Here is a 20754-nt window from a genome sequence, read left to right as displayed (position 1 = left end):
TTTACAGAACTCTGCATGTTGTCTGAAATGTATGAACCCAAGGATTCCTTAAAATGCTTTGGCATGGACAAATTAATGTGAATGTTAGTCCAGTATCGCAGCGTATGGCAATGTAATAATACAAGAAGTATCAAAATCTGCAGGCATACTGACTAACACTAGTGGGAACGATGAGTGTCAACGGTGAACATGATAAAAAAGTCAGTTCCAATGTGCAGTCAAAGTTACTCAAATGTCAATATCACAGATGTGTGTCCTTACACTCATTCTATCCCTCATTAAGCAGTAGTTAAATTAAAATTAAGTTCCGATATTCCCAAAAAAATGTTTAGTGATATTTGGCGGTGAGAATAGCAGCGCGGCAGAAAGCCAAAGGTAATAATGTAGCCTTCCCCTGACTGTTATAAACACAGCCGTTATTACTGCAAATGACACTTTAATATAAACTGGAGAATGCAATTCCTGAAGAAATTGCTAGTGGGAATGCTTTATGCTAAACTTCCATGCTGAAATGTAATGTGTAAGAAGAAAGTGAAGAATTTAGATGGAAATGATACATGAACACTGGGGGCTTGAATGTGTTATGAGAGAAGAAAAGAAAGTAAAAAGGCTTGGAAAAGCAGCAGAATATTTGAACCGCAAACTTTTGAACTAACTTGATGGTGAATGATCTGTCGCCATGCCAACGGCATTTGATGACATCCCATAATACGCTTAGATGCGTTGATGGCTGCATCGTTATCAAACCTGTGAAGTTTTGGGCCGTTTGGAGCATTTTCACTGAAGTTATGAGAACACCGTGTTTCATGGTGAGCATTGTGTTGCCATGGCAACGGCAAATGAAGAAATCTCAAAACTGTCCCGTAGATGTCTTCACGGCTGGACTGTTAGCACACATGAGAAGTTTGAGCACTTTTTGACAATTTTCATAGGAGTTATAGCGACACCGTGTTTTACGGCGAGGGATGGAAACCGAAACGGCATGTGATAACACCCCATAATTGACATAGAGCTGTTGAGGGCAGGGCTGTTAACCATTATCTCAAGTCTGGTGCTGTTTTGACCCTTTTCATAGGCGTTCCGACAACATCGTGTTATATGGCGAGGGATGCCTTTCCATGGAAACGGCATATGGTGAGATTTCAGATTTGACGTAGAGCTGTTGAGGCATGGACCGGTGATATACAGGTGAAGATTGTGGGACAACCGGAACGTGTCCATTGGAGTTGCAGCGACCTCGTGTTTTATGGCGAGGGATACGTTTCCATGGAAACAGCATATTAAATGTTCCATGTTAAAAATGGGATGAATTATGGGATGTATCTCTGGAATTATGAAAGTTATTAATGAGAAAAGTAATAGCCATCGATTCCCGACCGAGCTGAACGTTTTGATGTTTGAACGGAGGTTCTGCTATGTTCAATGTGGGAGCAGAAGAGGCGCAAAATAACCCGGCGGAATAATAAAGAATTGCGTGCGTCGAAGAACAGATAGTTGGAATGCTGTATCAGCATTCCCACTAAATAAGGGGTTGCACAGACCGACCTGAGGAGTGAGATACTGAGACCTGACGTTATTTATCAACCAGAGAAAAGAGAAGAGAGGATGCTATGAAACAGAACAGAGCGTTTTACAGATCAAACCAAACTTTCTCCATTACTCCAGTCCACTGCTACACTTATTCATCCCCCCCCCCACACACACCCGCACAGATATAGTCTCTATAGGTTTTGTGCTTGTCTGCTTTAATCCGGCTGGTTTATTTTGCTCTGATCAATGACCTGAGACTAAGAAGTGATCACCCAGCTGGAGGAAAACCCTGCCCTAACATCATCCCTTTTCCCCCTCTTTCAGCCTCTTTGTCTCTAATTCACCTTAATTTAATCCTGATAGCATCGAGTGCTGTCCCCCGCCTGGCAGCGCTGTAAGTCTCACCGCAGAATTAGCTTTCCTCCAGAAACATTTTGCTGACGGTGAGCGCGGCTAAAATATGGCCTCAATTCCCCAACATGGCTGAGACGGGGGATGCTTTGCATTTTAACAGAGCTTTGGTTTATTCTCCGGGACACACGAGGAGAAAATCACACAGCAGCGCAGAGATCCCACAGAAGATAAAACCAGAACCCAAGATTTAGCAGACAAATTAGAAGGGATGGTTAGAGAGAAGCAGGGCCATGTGTCACTGTAATAGGAAAAGACTGAAAAGATATTGCTAACTTTAACAATAAAACAGGCCCAGATAGAAATTAAAATAGTTCCGGAAAAAAGCAGAATAAATAAAAAAGAAAAGTAAAGCTGGTCTATGTGTTACTGTAATGGAGATGTTTACTCTAAGATCAAATAAAGGAGGTTCCTAAAGGGGAAATGGGCAAGAAAGGAAAATAAATAGTTATTTAACAACTGGATGGAGAGGAGGATTGTGGGAGTGGTTGCTAAAGTAAAGGTCATTTATTAGAACTATAGAGCTTCAAAGGTTTCTTCAAAGACAGCCATGGTACTTGGTTGAGGCTGTATGTAATTAAAAAGCATTTTCATTGTCAAATATTTATCCCATTATAACACTGTTTGTTATAATTGCGATAAAATTGGAAAAGAAATTCCAATAAAAGCAGTGAAAGATAATAACATATTTGTTATTATGTTTCTGCTGCCATACCAAACGTTAGAAGTATTATTCCAGGACCAAATGGACAGTGAAAACCACAGTCTGCTGTAGACCTGGACGCCATGATGAGATTATCGCTCACAACGATATTGATAAACCAGCATGATGGACCTCAAATGATAAGAGAACTACATTCACTTCCTGTTATGAAGTGTCTCAGTGTCTCTTTCTCCTTTACTTTGTATATGCTTTGCCACGGCGTTGTAATAAATACAAATGTTTGCAATCATACTCTGACACTGTACTGTAACTCTTGTAACTCCAGCTGGAAGGTATTGTTGGAAATAATGATAATGCACCTATTTGGGGATTCTTTGGTTTTCAACCAAGCACCATGTTGTTACATTGCGGTACGTCTGCTTAAAACTAAACACTAAATCAAGTGTGTGTGTCAGATGGCAAAGCGTCACCACATGTAGGGTGCTCCCAATCCCAACGCAACACCAAAGCATTCTGTATGCTGCTGTCCAAGTGAGTAGGGCTGTGTCTTTGAACAATCTACTTTAGAAGGCAAATGTGTGCCCTTTCCTGTTTCAACATGACATGGGCGTGGGGTTTGCAACCAAACACGTTGAAGCTGGGCTCGTGTTGCTATGAGACGTACTAAGCCATGTTGATTTGCAAGCACGTCTTACTTTCCACTCTTCTACAGTGACGTGGCTAATGCTATGCTACTGTGGTTCGCCAGCAGTAAACTAGTAACGTCCCCTGGCGCATATTTTCCGTAAACGTAGGTTTTTTCCGTTTTATTTGACATTCACAAATCAATAGAAATATTCAGAGCCAACTAACTGAAGTCTCAAAACCAGTGGGTTCCACAGCCAGTTTGACGCAAGGTGTTAGACTAAACATCACAATCCTCTTCCTCATTGCTTCACAATTTACTGGAAACGTGTTTTTTTAATTCCTATATTGCCATCTTTCAGCACGGCAACATATTAAGGTCGTTTTATTAACAAGAGGACCCCCACGCAAGAAGCCAGCTCCATGAAAGTGTCCCAGTTTGCTGTGGAGGACCGTCATGTATAGCAGCACATTTAGCCCACCAGTGTTTGAATGGCACACGCACGTTGATACACAGATGGGATTATTGTATGTCCACACACTGACACTGAGAAGGAAGCAGAAGTGAGTGTGTGAACAGGATTAGGAACTATGGTGCTGCTTCCACAGGTGTCTTCATTATTCAGCCTCTATAGCATCTCCTCTCTCTCCCCTCCCTTAAATAAGACTCTTATCCTTTATAAAAATGATGTGAGGGCGCTGCCTCGGACAACTGCTCCCCTGACTTCATTTGTCTCTTGGCAAGTTTGATGGCGCTGCGTTTAAAAACCCATTCAATCTTATAAACCAAAAATTAAATGTAGTCGACTGTGATGGGCACTCAGTGCATCTGCTATTTATATGCTAATGTACACTCAGCCTGCCAAGGTCTGGCAAATGATTACTGCACAGCCATAAGTCAGGTGTATGGCAGAGAGGGGGGGGGGGGCAGGTTAAGCATCACACACTCACACAGAGAGAGGAGGAGGGAGGGAAGCAGAGGGGAGAGAGCAAGGAGGTGGAAAAGCTGCAAGAGACGTCTCCATTGTCTTCTGACAGGTAGTAACACACACACACACACACACACACACACACACACACACACACGCACACACACACACACACATTGGCTGTGCCATCATTATCACAAGACATTTTCTTAAGAGAACAAGTGACTAACAGTTATGAGCATGTATAAACACAGTGAGAATATTACACACACATGAGGAACACTCTCTCACATGATATGAGGAGTTCAGGTGTAGCTGGGTTATGGACATAGTGCTCATACTACTATTATCACATGGCATACAATATCTGGACAGACTCAAAATCTTGTCTCTGAATTTGGTAACAAATATGTGAAAATGTTGATAAAAAATTTCAAGGTCCTGCCACCTGCAAATGTATACTGACTACAATTAAAATGTTACACACAAAATTGCAAATGTGATAGTATATGTAATGTATGTATAATAAAGTATTATTCTTTTTTAACATTCACATCTTTCACTATGAATAGAAGAACAGGTCAATATTAACTATTTGAAATGAACTTACATTGGGAACTCTTCTAAGTGGCCTTCTGTGCTGCCTATTGATACAGCTGACCACCTCTGTATCTCTGGAGTCAGCAAGGCAGAGCATCCGATGGATCCTGATGGGACTCATTTCCAACAGCATCATGCTGTCGTCATGGTAACTGAGTTAGTTCTTACAGGATTGCTATCTTATTATTATATATTATTGATGTTGCCCCTTTGTGCTGTCTTTTCCTGTTAACAATAGATATGTGTGTTTGTTACAAGACACATCTTAGGTCGAACTATCTTAGGTGTCAAAAGCTGCATTTTTAGTGTTGTTCTGTTCTTGGTTAAAAATAAATAATGAAATGATTAAAACTCCTAATAAAAGCAGGTAGCTGTATCAATAAGGAGTCCGTTTGAACAGGTATTCTGATCATCTTTACTGCAGGTTGTGGACCAACATCTAGTTTGGGTGAAGCTATCCACTTCCTGCACTTGTTATTTGAGTTACTTAACAATCTGTGACCCTACTTCCATCGTTCACTGGTACAAACATACATCTCAAAAAGAGAAGACATTTGGCCTGGTTTAGCTATTAGCTCATTCCCATCAGCAACACACAATAACAACATGAAATAGTCTCCATCACACCGACAAACATCAAAGCATGGATCAACATATAAATACCAGTATGTCAAACCCTGAATCTGACTTCATTTCAATTCAAAACTGTGAATGATGGTTAAATTCATAAATAAATCAAAATAATATTCGTAACAATATTGGGCAGCAGAGTGAAAGTCCAGCACATGTTGGAAGCATCTTCCAGCTGGTGATGTGTGTGAATGCAGATCAGTGATAAGTGTGTGAGGGTCTGCCTGGCTCTAAAGGAAGTCCACTGCCAGTGCCACTGATTGATTCCAACATATTTACAAAGTAATCAGGCCTGAAGCTTGCCGTGGAGTCTGACCTGTTCCAGGCCTGATCTACCCAACATCCCACATCTCTATTACCACCTTGCTCTGCTGTTCATTACGACCCGGAGAGGATCCCATGGGATCGGACGCTAATGAGAAAAAGGCTCTCCACTCCCCTCGCTCTCGCTCCAGAGCTTATTCTCCGCTGCTTTACCCCATCATACTCCCCCAGCCCGACACCCCCACACACGCAGAGATGCTGCCTTTGTCTCCGGGGAGCAGTCAGTTCATATGATGTATAGGGTGACATCTTTATTTCACTAACCTAGGCTGGCAGGTCTATTAGCCAGTCCAGAGCTTCCCAAACCTCTCCCTGTCAGCCAGCTTATTCCCAGTTGTCGGATCCACTTCCCCCCCCCCCCACCTGTCTCAATCTGTGATCAAAACAGTCATTATTATACATCCTCGCCGACATTACACACTGCTATTCCTCATTTCACTGAGGACCTCTGAAAGCCCTGGGAACACACCTAGATTGTGGTAGGGTGCAGGGGCCGTCAGAGATCCCTGGGAGGGCCTGTGGTCAGTGATAGGAGACCGCCGCCCCCCCCCACCACAGCACTGGAGTCCCACAGGATCCATCAGCTCCACTTTGCAAACCCTCTCCTCTCCCTTCATCAGAGACCCTGATGGAAGCAGACTGGGTCCAAAGTGTTTCCTAAACGTTCCTCAGAACACTGATGAAGCCACAAGATGACACTTCATGGACTCCAAATCGCAATACTTTGACTTTTTTGTGACACCTTCAATTAATCCTGAGTGGCTCAAATTACAATACAACTTCAATGAAACTTCATAAGCTTTGTGGAACAAATGACTCCTGATCATCAGACTTGTTGTCTTTGCACCTACGTCAAACCGTAAAGGCATGTTTCTCCTCGTCTTCATGTACTCAAATTGAATGTATGTCCACTCTGCCCTTCAACCACTCGTGTTTTGTATATCAGCATCAGGTCATCATGGTCATCACTGCATGGAACTAAGCACTTCCTTACTGAGCGTTATGGGTAACCAGGGTTACCAAAGGTGTTGCACCAAACAAATGGCAGTGTTCTTTCTAAGTCCAGGCAGTAAGCCTTCCTTTAGACCGGGCACGCTATACATATGAATGCTCTTTTTCAGCCCTTGTGGTAAATGCTTTACTCCTTGCAGTTACTTTGAAGTGGTCTTCACTACACACTCCTCCTTTGACTCCATTCATGATAGAGTAACAGATCAACCCATCCAAGCTGCAATAACCGAAGCCCAGGACTCCCTATGAAGGTAACACATAATGAGGAATAGTGGCAAAGAGAGTTGGAGAGAAACATATTACAGGTGCACAACGAGAGAACGAGACACATTCAGAGAATGGATGTAGGAAAGAAAAGGAGGGAGAAATAGAGGGATAGTCTTTCTTTGTTTATCTCCAGTGAGAAACAGGCGGCCACATCCATTGCACTGTGATAAGATGGGTTATCAGCAGTAAACAAGGCCTGGGCCTGTATGAATGGAGCCCGAAGTGACTGAATACACTCTTAAAAAACAGATATGTTCAAATAACTCTGCATGTCTTATCCTTTCCTAAACACAAGCCCATGTTTTCAGTTTGCAGCTTCCTCCTGCTCATAGCTCATCGTGAAAACTGCCTTCAAACATATATAGTGTCTCAGAAACAGCTGCAGGAAGCACTGTGAGAGCTGCCTGTTCCCCACACTGTGTATATCAGTGTTTTTCTATACACACACACTACTTTGATTACGTAAAGCTCTCAGAATGCGTACAACTCAGAACAGTCCAGAGACCCCTGTCATCAATAAGAGACACGATGAGTCTGTCTCTGTGAACACATTCATGGTGTCGCACTCTATTGTCCACACAAAAAACTGAAGGGAAAGAAGACCTCATGAAACCACCTTAACAAAATCAGGAATGAGTCCTACAATTCACAAATGAGTTCACATTTGGCAGTTCCTGTTCCCTAATTTTAAAGCCAATGTTAGATGCCTGAAATAAGGTGTGGTCACACAGGCGTTAGCTGTTTTAACGTCAAAATACATAAGTTAAAACCCCACTGGCGAATGTCTGAAGCCTCTGAGGGCAATACAAACGGCAGTTGCTAACAATGAGACTAAAATGCCCAACATCAGCTGCCATTAGCTTAGTGCTGGGGATGTGAAGTCATGTGACTGTGCTGGAGTTTGTTTATAGCCCAACGTTAGCTTTTGACTTCTTCATTAATGCTTTAAAAATCATTAAGTGGTGATATTACATGTATATTAACCCGTTGAACAATATGTATAATTATGATAAACGTGTGTTTGCCAAAGATCTTATTTTCTACAATATTCTGAAATGCAAAGGAAAGATCCCATTGTATCCTTACAATGCTAACGTAATGCTAGCTTTCCCTACAACAATACATCATCACTGTATGTATGTATGTACAGTGGGGCAAAAAAGTATTTAGTCAGCCACCAATTGTGCAAGTTCTCCCATTTAAAAAGATGAGAGAGGCCTGTAATTTTCATCCTAGGTATACCTCAACTATGAGAGACAAAATGAGAAAAAAAAATCACATTGTCTGATTTTTAAAGAATTTATTTGCAAATTATGGTGGAAAATAAATATTTGGTCAATAACAAAAGTTCATCTCAATACTCTGTTATATATCCTTTGTTGGCAATGACAGAGGTCAAACGTTTTCTGTAAGTCTTCACAAGGTTTTCACACACTGTTGCTGGTATTTTGGCCCATTCCTCCATGCAGATATCCTCTAGAGCAGTGATGTTTTGGGGCTGTCGCTGGGCAACACAGACTTTCAACTCCCTCCCTCCAAAGATTTTCTATGGGGTTGAGATCTGGAGACTGGCTAGGCCACTCCAGGACCTTGAAATGCTTCTTACGAAGCCACTCCTTCGTTGCCCGGGCGGTGTGTTTGGGATCATTGTCATGCTGAAAGACCCAGCCACGTTTCATCTTCAATGCCCTTGCTGATGGAAGGAGGTTGTCACTCAAAATCTCACGATACATGGCCCCATTCATTCTTTCCTTTACACGGATCAGTCGTCCTGGTCCCTTTGCAGAAAAACATCCCCAAAGCATGATGTTTCCACCCCCATGTTTCACAGTAGGTATAGTGTTCTTTGGATGCAACTCAGCATTCTTTCTCCTCCAAACACGTCTAGTTGAGTTTTTACCAAAAAGTTCTATTTTGGTTTCATCTGATATGACATTCTCCCAATCCTCTTCTGGATCATCTAAATGCTCTCTAGCAAACTTCAGATGGGCCTGGACATGTACTGGCTTAAGCAGGGGGACACGTCTGGCACTGCAGGATTTGAGTCCCTGGCGGCGTAGTGTGTTACTGATGGTAGCCTTTGTTACTTTGGTCCCAGCTCTCTGCAGGTCATTGACTAGGTCCCCCCGTGTGGTTCTGGGATTTTTGCTGACCGTTCTTGTGATCATTTTGACCCCACGGGGTGAGATCTTGCGTGGAGCACCAGATCGAGGGAGTTTATCAGTGGTCTTGTATGTCTTCCATTTTCTAATAATTGCTCCCACAGTTGATCTCTTCACACCAAGCTGCTTACCTATTGCAGATTCAGTCTTCCCAGCCTGGTGCAGGTCTACAATTTTGTTGCTGGTGTCCTTTGACAGCTCTTTGGTCTTGGCCATAGTGGAGTTTGGAGTGTGACTGTTTGAGGTTGTGGACAGGTGTCTTTTATACTGATAACGAGTTCAAACAGGCGCCATTAATACAGTTAACAAGTGGAGGACAGAGGAGGCTCTTAAATAAGAAGTTACAGGTCTGTGAGAGCCAGAAATCTTGTTTGTTTGTAGGTGACCAAATACTTATTTTCCACCATAATTTGCAAATAAATTCTTTAAAAATCAGACCATGTGATTTTCTTGTTTTTCTTTTCTCATTTTGTCTCTCATAGTTGAGGTATACCTAGGATGAAAATTACAGGCCTCTCATCTTTTTAAGTGGGAGAACTTGCACAATTGGTGGCTGACTAAATACTTGTTTGCCCCACTGTATATGTATATATGTGTGGAAGGTACACATGGATATCTCATTAGATCTACTGCTCTCCACATTGAAACTGACACAGTAACCACGGTTTCTTCATCAGCTGGTATCAGCTATAGGTTACATGTGTCACAGCAGTCCCTGGCCTCGTGTTATCTCCTGATATAAAAAACATCCCAAGGACTTTAAAACAGAGATGACAATAGACAGGCTTTAGAAGTGGGAAAAGGACTCTACTGGTGTCAAACGAGTGCTCAGCAAACAGAGACAACGCCAGGCTTCTTTATTCCTACCTGAAAGTCCTGGAGTTCAAACTAGAGCAAAGACGCTATAGATCAGATTGACTCTCCACAGTTCAGTCCTGGCTTCAGCTCACATTCTCTCAGAACACCATCTCCAGAGGGGGGCTTAGCGGAGCTTAACAGCACCTCTAACAACCTGTCTATGATAGCGGAGAAGCTGGATAGAACCATGAAGGGCTGCATGATTTGGAAACATAACTAATCTTGATTATTTGTACTGGTGTTTCAATTATTATGAGATGATACTTATTGTGGAAATGTATTACGTTTGCTTTGGAATTCCTATTATCATTTCAAATATATCACAATTATTCAGTAGTGACTTTTTGAAGAGGATCTGTACCAAACAAATATGTTTTGTTAAATTATGTAGAATTCAGGCTCCACAATTTAACCAAAATAATATTTGAACACACATTTAGCCTTTATCAAATGATGTGCTTCCTGCAGATTCAATATTACATATTTCCATCGAGAAATGTGATGAATTGTGCAGCTCTAGAGCGGAGTATAGGAGCTAACTCCAAATATAGAGACTCCAGAACAGCAGGGGCTTGTGTTTGGGTACAGTTGCCTTCACACACACTGAGCACACAGTGCACAGGTCTTGCCATCAGATTGGCTTCACCATTCCTTGGCTAGAATTCAAGTCTCTATCTAGATAATTGGACCAGCTTCAAGACCCTGCATGCTAAATTAGCATTAGCACACCAGATTGGACCTCAACAGTCACATGCTACAGTGGGGCATGGCATGAACTGGAGGCTGGACCAAATACAAAGTGTGCTAACTGCTAACCCCAACCATGTGTGCTCGGGTGTATTTCAGGCCTAGGTGTGTTCTTTAATATAATGACATAGTGAAAATGAGATTTGATTGGATTAATAAAGTATGTTTTCTTCTTTGCTTTGTGAAACTCCAATATCCCACGCACAGAGCCGTCAGCCATGAATGGTGACATCTCTGTTTCCAGCAGTAATCCCCTGCGTGATGCAGATGTGTCTCCAGCCCGTCTCATAGTCTTATTGAATAACAAGCCTCTCTATCTGCCTCCCTAACCCCCTCTCCTCTCCCCTGCTCACCGTTATGGGAGACTGTATTGAGAGGCCCGCTGAGAGAGAAACCAATCGTGCGGCGTGTCAGCGGGCCGATAGAGAAGGACCCGGTAATGGAAGGCCTTTTAAGGCTAAAAAGGAAAAGCTAATTATGATAAAGGGGCTGTAAGTTGTGTGGTTATCGCGGGGCTGGGCTGTGGAGCAGCAGACTGCTCCTGACAGTGATAAGCAGGCGGAGCGAGGCGCCCGGCGCTCTGTCACTGTCACTCTTCTGCGATGGATTCACACTACACAACTTTTATTCCTTCAAACGCACAAAGCATTCATTGGACCTTTAAAACCTGAATCAGCCGCCTGCTGTTCATTGCTCTCTTCTTCTCTTGTTTCTGTCTCCCCACTGCAGGTGTGTTTGGGTTAGCCCAGCTCTGAAGCACAGAGCAATGAAACCCTCTCAAAGCAGCAGCTGGTGTGAGAGCTTCCAACCGGCGGCCTCTGTCCACTCTGCTGTACATATTACTTTAGGAAGATAATACATTCCTACAGGTGGACATCTTCCAATCAAGTCACTCCACACAAGTGCATTCATCCATACCAACTCAAAAATAATCCTGCAGGTAGATAAGCTTTTGATAAGCAAAACCTTTGCATGTGCCACATACAGAAGTTGTATGTGTGTTTTTGTTACGCCTTTCTTCAAAAGCACAAAGCACTCATTGGACCTTTAAACCCTGAATCAGCCGCCTGCTGTTCATTGCTCTCTCCCTCTCTTGTTTCTGTCTCCCCACTGCAGGTGTGTATTAGGGTATGCCCAGCTCTGAAGCACAGAGCAATGAAAACCTCTCAAAGCAGCAATTAGTGAGGAAGGAGAGCTTCCCAATGGCAGGTTCTCTGTGCCGGCTCCAGCAGCCCGGCTGAGCGTGATGAAGAGGAGCCAGACAGACGTATCAGTGTCAGCCGTGGCACATTAGTGCTTCTGAAGGGAATGAATGGGTACATCTTCCCCCTTGCTCCCCAACTTCTCCTCTCTGTCTCTGATGCGTTATGCATTATGGCTGTGCTTTGCTATCTCACCTCTCTATTCATATTTCCATCCTCCCGCTCTCTGTCTTTATCGTGGTGCTTCCCCCTGGGAGCACGCAGAAATGCAGGAGAGACGTTTGAAAACAAAACATCAAGAGGACACGTTCAGAGGCATGCACATGGAAACACAACAACACAGGGTGCACATCTCATCATCAAAAGGAAATGTGTTCATTTAACTGGCATTATGCTTTGTATCCATCTTATGTCTAAAGCCAACAAAGACTTGGTTTGTTGTTCTTAATTGCTGTCCGCCTGAACACTTAATATGACTGAAAGCAGAAGTGGGCTGTATGTCAAGGTGTGTCTGGTGCGAGTCCTTCATGATTGTGTTTTCCACGGTTCAAAGACTGGCTGTTTCTAAAAAACAGAGAGCTGTGTTGACCGTAGTGGTGACAAGCATCTGGAGCTGCAGTCCTGTCAGCAGCCACCAGATGGTGCTGCTGAGGCTCTGCTATGCACACTGTACAAAGTGTGTTTATGAGTACTAGAGATAATAGTCACACTTGGAGGAGTGCACATGCCCAGTAGGTTGTAGGTGATCACCTGTGAGGTTAAGGTTAGAAACACTCCATGGGGTTGGTATCTCTGAGCCTGAGAAAGCTTCAATTTGGACTTAGTATCTCCAAAGTCTCTCAATTTCATTAATGGTGAGCCGATGACAATTCAAGTTTGAGAGATAGAACTGATGTGATGCAGGATTCACACCAAGTTTCTTTCTCCAAATACAGAGCAAAAATATGGAGAGTAGTTTCACTTATTCCTATATGTGTTTAGCATTAAACCTCACTGTGGAGAGGTTTCTGATGTGGCTCATCCAGGCTCATCACGCCTCCGCATCTGGCCTTGCTCACTAGATCCCCCCGTGTGAAGCATCATGTGGCCTGTGTGTAGTGTATAGTGTGTGGCCTGTGTGTTGTGTGTGGCCTGTGTGTAGTGTGTGGCCTTTGTGTAGTGTGTGGCCTGTGTGTAGTGTATAGTGTGTGGCCTGTGTGTTGTGTGTGGCCTGTGTGTAGTGTGTGGCCTGTGTGTAGTGTATAGTGTGTGGCCTGTGTGTAGTGTATAGTGTGTGGCCTGTGTGTAGTGTGTGGCCTGTGTGTAGTGTATAGTGTGTGGCCTGTGTGTTGTGTGTGGCCTGTGTGTAGTGTGTGGCCTGTGTGTAGTGTATAGTGTGTGGCCTGTGTGTTGTGTGTGGCCTGTGTGTAGTGTATAGTGTGTGGCCTGTGTGTTGTGTGTGGCCTGTGTGTAGTGTGTGGCCTTTGTGTAGTGTGTGGCCTGTGTGTAGTGTATAGTGTGTGGCCTGTGTGTTGTGTGTGGCCTGTGTGTAGTGTGTGGCCTGTGTGTAGTGTATAGTGTGTGGCCTGTGTGTAGTGTATAGTGTGTGGCCTGTGTGTAGTGTGTGGCCTGTGTGTAGTGTATAGTGTGTGGCCTGTGTGTTGTGTGTGACCTGTGTGTAGTGTATAGTGTGTGGCCTGTGTGTAGTGTGTCGCCTGTGTGTAGTGTGTGGCCTTTGTGTAGTGTATAGTGTGTGGCCTGTGTGTTGTGTGTGGCCTGTGTGTAGTGTATAGTGTGTGGCCTGTGTGTAGTGTATAGTGTGTGGCCTGTGTGTAGTGTATAGTGTGTGGCCTGTGTGTGTAGTGTATAGTTTGTGGCCTGTGTGTAGTGTATAGTGTGTGGCCTGTGTGTAGTGTATAGTGTGTGGCCTGTGTGTAGTGTATAGTGTGTGGCCTGTGTGTAGTGTATAGTGTGTGGCCTGTGTGTGTAGTGTATAGTGTGTGGCCTGTGTGTGTAGTGTATAGTGTGTGGCCTGTGTGTAGTGTATAGTGTGTGGCCTGTGTGTAGTGTATAGTGTGTGGCCTGTGTGTAGTGTATAGTGTGTGGCCTGTGTGTAGTGTATAGTGTGTGGCGTGTGTGTTGGGTATAGTGTGTGGCCTGTGTGTAGTGAGTGTTGGGTATAGTGTGTGGCCTGTGTGTAGTGTGTGTTGGGTGTTGTGTGTTGTGTGTGTTGTGTATAGTGTGTGGCCTGTGTGTTGTGTATAGTGTGTGTAGTGTGTGTAGTGCTGATGTTGTCTCATTTGCAGTAGCATGCTGCCCTCTGCTGGCCATGCTCTTTCTTAACAAAACACTGTATATAGAAAGATGTGTTGCTAAATCCTCTGTCTGTAGGCTTGTCTTCAAAGTGTCAATATGTTCATCTGAAGTGTCTCGTCATTTATTTCCCTGCTCATCATAGATGTTTCCCCTCATCACTGAGTGCAGGTATAATGTAATAAAGAAGCTATCAGCTAACCTTATCCCTTGTATTTGAAATATAATTAAAGTAGTTTATCTGTAACACCTTGTTTTAAAGTCAAATTGACGAACCCCGTTCCCATTTCTTCTCCCCTCTGAAGTGCCGCTGCTATTTAGGAAAATAACACATTCCTACAGCTTTCCACTAGTTGGTCCCTCCTACTCAATTTGTCATTACATTTTTCCATACATCACTTTTATCCCAAGTCTCTCCACATAAGTGCAATCAGCGAAATTCAAAAGCCTGAATCCTGCCGGTACAGAAGCCTAACAAACAAACACCTTGGTGAGTGTCAGAAACAAAAGTTGGGTGCTTTCTTTATGAATTCATTTTATATTTGTTCATATGCTAGTGATGAGTTATTAACCTGACCAGTCTAAGGACATGACGTGATGTCCTTAGACTCAGCTCAGCCCCCAGACAGATGTAGCTGGGGGGGGGCACTCACCACACTGCAGGGGGGGGGCACTCACCACTCTGCGCTGTCTGGTCTTGTAGTCGATGTGCAGCTCTTTGTGTTTCTGCAGCGCAGTTTCCAAACTCCTCTTCAGATCCAGAGCCCTCTGCAGGAGACGCTGCTCAGCACACGACTTAGTGAACACCTACACACACACACACACACACACACACACACACACACACACACACACACACACACACACACACACACACACACACACACACACACACACACACACACACACACACACACACACACACACACACACACACACACACACTGAATACTTCTTCCACCTATGTGTGTGTGTGTGTATGCGTATGTGTGTGTGTGTGTGTGTGTGTGTGTGTGTGTGTGTGTGTGTGTGTGTGTGTGTGTGTGTACTGACCTGAACCCAGCTCTGCACAGCTGGTAGGTGTTTGCTCATTATCAGCCGATGGAGGTCTATCACCGTGGTAACCACTGCCTCATTATCCTCCGTCTCCCTGACATGAAGACCTGGAAAAGAGAAGGAAACTAAAACCTTACATGGAGAATATCAGATTGTATTTCTACAAAATATGACAGAGTTCTCACATGATACATCCTAATGATGATGTTGTCTGTGTTAGGTAGGAGATAGTAGGAAGGGGACATCAAAGGTTTTCTGAGCAAACAATCACAATGCCAGACACATAAGGACGCAGCCTAAAGAAACTAGTCTTGAAGTTTAAAAATGTTGATTGACAGTCAGTATTCGATGTATACGCGTGTGTGTGTGTGTGTGTGTGTGTGTGTGTGTGTGTGTGTGTGTGTGTGTGTGTGTGTGTGTGTGTGTGTGTGTGTGTGTGTGTGTGTGTGTGTGTGTGTGTGTGTGTGTGTGTGTGTGCCCACCAGGGCTGAGGTTCAGGTCCAGGTTGTAGGAGTGAGATATCAGCCCAGAGCTCCGGATGAACGCTTCCTCACTACTTTTCTCTTCCTCTTCCTCTTCCTCCTCTTCCTCCTCCTCCTCCTCCTCCTCATCTTCCTTTCCCTTCTCCTCCTCCTCCTCCTCCTCCTCCTCGTCCTCCTCCTCCTCATCTTCCTTTCCCTCCTCCTCCTCCTGCTCATCCACACCCCTCCCCTCTAAATCCCTCTCCTCTGTCCTCCCTTCCTTCATGTCTCCTATCGTTCCCTCTGAGTCATTATTCTTCTCCTCCTCCTCCTCCTCCTGTACCCTCCCTTCCGTCTGCTCCTCCTGCAGGTCTTTGCTGCAGCAGGGCTCGTCCTCCACTGCTGACGGTTCATTGGCTGGTTGGGAGTGTGGAGGGCTGCTATTGGCTGTGTGGCTCTCTGTGAAGTGGAACCCGGGGATGAGCAGGCTCATACAGGACTCCATCTCTGTGAGTGTGGCCTCGATCTCCTGATAAGACTCTGACGGAGAAACAACCTTGTTAGTCTGTGCTTCGTGAGGGAATCTGCTGTTCATCATCACAGGGGGGGGGCTTACCCTCCATGTCTGTGGAGGCTGCCTCCACTCTCTCCTTGTATATCCTCTCCCTTTTCCTCTGCCTCTCCTCCTCCCTCTTCCTCTCTGATACGGTCCGGGCCTCAGCATCCTGGAAGTCCACCTGAGGACACAGACGCCTCACTTTACTCACAGCAGAGGACAGGTCCTCCCCCAGAGGCCTTTGCTAACTGATGATTGGTCAGCTGAGTGGGGAATTCGCAGAACAGAGGTGAAGCTTTACTGTAATGTTAAACACATCGCATGATTTTCAATGTTGTTCAAACTACCTGTAAACTCTAACGTTAATTATGAGTGTTCATGAATGAAATGCTATTACATTCATAAGTTCATTTTAAGTGATTCTGAATCATTCATTTAGATAAGATAAGATGGAACTTTATTTATCCCCTTTAACATTTAAACAATAATACAAAGAAAATAAAAATAAAGTGTTAAAATAACTGTTGAAGCAAGATATCACAGTAAAACATTGAGCATTTGAATGAACATGTTAAATATATTTACATAAGTGTGTAGATTTATTTTCATAAGCCTTCAAAAGAGGCTTTTCTTTTTTTGTGCATCTTGGGCTCATCTAAGAAAAATAACCAGGTATATTCGCTTAGAAGCATACAGTTGGTAGATATACTCTATGTCTGTGTATATGTTATTCTTGTCATTTTAACTTTGTAGTCAGTAAATGGCTCAATATTTTCAATATATATATATATATATAAAAACGATACAGGGATATTATCTACGTAACGTGTTGTTAGACCTTCTGACCCTAAATCTTGGGCGTGTGTCTGGCAGCAACAAAGAGAAAGTTGGGCCCACTCACCTTCTTCACCTGTTTGAGGAAGTGGAAGCCTAATGCTAACTTCTTATAGGCTGTCCCATAGGAGGCCTGCCATGATTGGACAGCCTGGATGGCCTGTGCCCTCAACTTCCTGGCTACTTCCTTAGGAGGGGGGAGGGGCTGCTCCGAGTCTGTCTCCACGGTCAACTCCAGGAACTCCTGCAGGACGATGGTGAACAGAGGCTCGGAACAAGACACAGCTCACATATGCAAAAGCTCCAAAAAGGTACAAAGGCAACAATGTTAATGTACACAATACGTTTTTTTTAGGTTTTGAAATCCAGATATAAATAGTTTTGAAGGTATCTATGTGTTGGTGAGCCCTGGTACATGAAGCTGGTACCTGGAAGTTGTCCACCAGCAGCGTCCTGAAGTGGTGAGACCTGGAGAAGAGCTCCATGGCGATCTGGAAGGCGGAAAGTCGCACCTCAGCATGTTCCTGGTTAAGCTGAGACATCACAGAGTTGTACACGTGCTCGATGCAGTCATTAGACGCTCTGCATGAGGAGACACACAGATAGGAACCATTTGCATTCAATGCCATATAATAGGGCTGCTTGATTATGGCAAAAATCATAATCTCGATTATTTGGGTCAATAATTGATATCACGATTATTAAAAACGATTATCCATTTACTTTGAAAACATCCATTTATTGAAAAAAAAAATGTGAACAGTATGCTTTTAACAGTTGATTACCCAGAACTTTAAGTATAATTCAACTGAAAAACCAATACAAAAAAGATTATACAAAAAATAATAATATAAAAAAATAATCGTTTTATTTTGATTATGTTGTTTTCATAATCGTTGCAAGCCAAAATCGTAATCACGATTAAAATACGATGAATTGAGCAGCCCTACAGTACCATATAACATTCATAAAGTCTTATATAACTGATGTTTTTATTCTCCTGTGGATTCTAACCTATCACGTCTCAAAACAGTTTACAGAAAGGTTGTTAAAAAGTCAATGTTAACGCTGAGACTAAACATCAGGAAACAATAGCTTGACTGTGAACAATACATATTATGCTTGAAGAGCTATGTATTGAAAGAGTTTTTTTATCAATTGTTTTAAAACATAGCCCTTATAAGGCTTACATTGTGAATTTTCATTTGTTGCAATCATATTTTCAATAGGAAATGTTTCTCTGGTAGCAAAATGTGTCCACTCATTTTTCCAACAATGGAGGAATCCAAAAAATCAATGCAGTGATGTTTATGTTTTTTACATTATTTTAGTGAGCATAAATTATCATTATTATTAATATTAGTAGTAGTAGTAGTAGTAGTAGTAGTAGTAGTAGTAGTAGTAGTAGTAGAAGAATTATTGCAATTATTTGTATTTTCTATTATCATCATTATTATTCATCCGTTCTCGGGTTTTGGTGCAGTTGTCCGCTTTTTCTCCCCTTTTTTATTTTTCTCAGTATGAAAGATGACTCAGAACAGCATTAAACCAAGCTTCACACTTCTGTGTCTGTTTATGGATAATACTAATAACAGAAACAGTGAGGAGAGAGCTGAGAGTAGCTGTAACGCTGCTCTCAGCTCTCTCCTCAGGGACCCACCTGCAGATCCTCTTCACCTCCTTCATCCGCTCCGGGTGGAGCTGAGGCTGTCCAGATGTGGTCAGCTCCTCCACCAGCTCCGACAGCCGGTCCCTCTGAGACAACTCCATCGCCTGAGACACAGCAGATACACCGGACAAACATCTGGACATCAACAGGTCTGAGAGAGGGGGCCATGTATCCTCATCACATATCAAACCAGGATCAAACAGTGGAGTGATGGTATGTTCACACAGAACAGATGATGTGTACAATATCAAGAACTTTGGATATTGAAGAATGAAATGGTTTATTAAAAGAAAATATTCAAACATTATTACAGTTTAATAGAAGGTGTCCTATTCCTCTAACATCACTCAATAACGCTGACTTATTATTATAGTACATCATGCAATATGTATATATATATGTATCACCTATTACACGTATAACACTAGACTGTCATACATACACACACACGCTATATATAACTAAATAATATTCTTCCGCACTAGGATAAACGGTTAAAGTCCAGGTTGCGTTAGTTAATTCATGTGTAGCATTGAGCTACATTAGCTGCTACAATGCTAACAGATGTAAACACAGCTGCTCTCTTCCAAAACTCACTGGAGCTCAGCAGGGTGTCAGCCGTTATCTCCAGGGGACCACACAGACCGGAAGTCCATTCATGACAAGTGGTTTTGTTTAAGGTTACAACTATTAAACAGATTATTATATGAGAAAATGAACAGCCTGTGATAGCTCTGTCTTTCTCCTTTTTCACAATACTGCTACTTCCGCTGGCCGCTTCACTACCGGTTCGACTTTCAGAATAAAAGCACCGATAAGATTACACTAGCTGCAGTTTGCAGAATAATCAAATGCAATACATATCAATAGAATCGTCGTTGTTAACGTTATTCGACTCTGAAATGGTACTGAAGCTGATAAAACAGTTTTCCATATTAACATGTAGTCACATCATCATGGATCAAGAGGTCGGAATAAAATGTGGTTAATATAGTATGAAGGCAAGGCAAGACAAGTTTATTTAATTATATAGCACCTTTCAGGATCGACTCATGCTGGCCCCTCCTCTGTCTATATTGGAGAACGTTTTAATTAAAAACCCCTTTGGGAAGGGCATCATATCTGAATTCTATGATCTCCTGCTGGCGTTCTCCTCAGAATCCTCTAACTCTAGACTTAATGCCTGGAAAAATTACTTACAGGAAGATCTAACATTGGAACAGTGGAGCACAGCTTGTCAGGCGGCCCAAACACAGACGGGTAATACGCGTCTAAAGCTTCTGCAATACAAGTGGCTAATGAGAGTGTATATTACACCAGAAAAACTGAATACATTTAACCCTAATATCCCAGACACGTGCACCAGATGTGGGGAAGGAAAAGGCACACTGTTCCATTGTCTTTGGTTATGTCCAAGAATAAAGGAATTCTGGGAAGAGGTTCTGGTAACAGTACAGAATATTTTAGTGATCAGCTTAAAGCTGTAACCAAAAATGTTCCTACTTGGCCTATATCCGGAGCGACAAACATACAACGTTATAAACAAGTTTTTATAGATATGTTTATTACAAGCAAAAAGAGTGATTGCCTTAACATGGAAAAAGTTGGGCAAACCTAGTATTGCACAGTGGTTTAGGGAACTTTCTTTATGTCTGCCTTTAGAAAAAATCACTTACATTCTCAAAGACAAACAAGAACTGTTCCAGAAAGTCTGGGGACGTTTTATAGAGTATACCAAGAACAACGACCTATCTCAATTTCTGAACGAACTTGGGGCAGGATAATGCGATAATGCTATAATATGCTATAATATGTTAAAATGTAAATTACTGTGATATCCTTTGTAGAAATACGGTCCTATTGCTGGAAACTGGATGGTTGCCGATGTATTAGAGTGCCCTTGTTGTATGTACCAATTTAATTTAGT

General features: G+C 42.9%; 1 protein-coding gene across 3 annotated transcripts in view; it reads right to left on the bottom strand.

Annotated features, from left to right (window-relative positions):
• uvssa (UV-stimulated scaffold protein A) overlaps positions 1 to 19615 on the bottom strand; it is a 41513-nt gene extending 21898 nt beyond the window's left edge. Inside the window, exons 1-8 of one of the 3 annotated variants that reach the window (XM_079673328.1) lie at positions 19425 to 19615; positions 18819 to 18978; positions 17587 to 17740; positions 17226 to 17402; positions 16385 to 16505; positions 15790 to 16308; positions 15305 to 15414; positions 14930 to 15058 (exon numbers count right to left, since the gene is read on the bottom strand). In XM_079673328.1, the coding sequence (XP_079529454.1) occupies positions 14930 to 15058; positions 15305 to 15414; positions 15790 to 16308; positions 16385 to 16505; positions 17226 to 17402; positions 17587 to 17740; positions 18819 to 18970 (1362 nt within the window). In that variant the 5' untranslated portion in view covers positions 18971 to 18978; positions 19425 to 19615. The remainder of the gene's footprint in view (positions 1 to 14929; positions 15059 to 15304; positions 15415 to 15789; positions 16309 to 16384; positions 16506 to 17225; positions 17403 to 17586; positions 17741 to 18818; positions 18979 to 19424) is intronic. The other 2 variants (XM_079673327.1, XM_079673329.1) reach the window with 2 other exon arrangements.
• Between the last annotated feature and the right edge of the window lie 1139 nt (positions 19616 to 20754).

Source organism: Notothenia rossii (genome assembly GCF_949606895.1).
Source record: "Notothenia rossii genome assembly, chromosome: 3".
In the NCBI taxonomy this organism is placed as follows: Eukaryota; Metazoa; Chordata; class Actinopteri; order Perciformes; family Nototheniidae; genus Notothenia; species Notothenia rossii.
The sequence above is the reverse complement of the archived record's forward strand: the minus strand, read 5'-3'. Positions and strand labels throughout refer to the sequence as shown.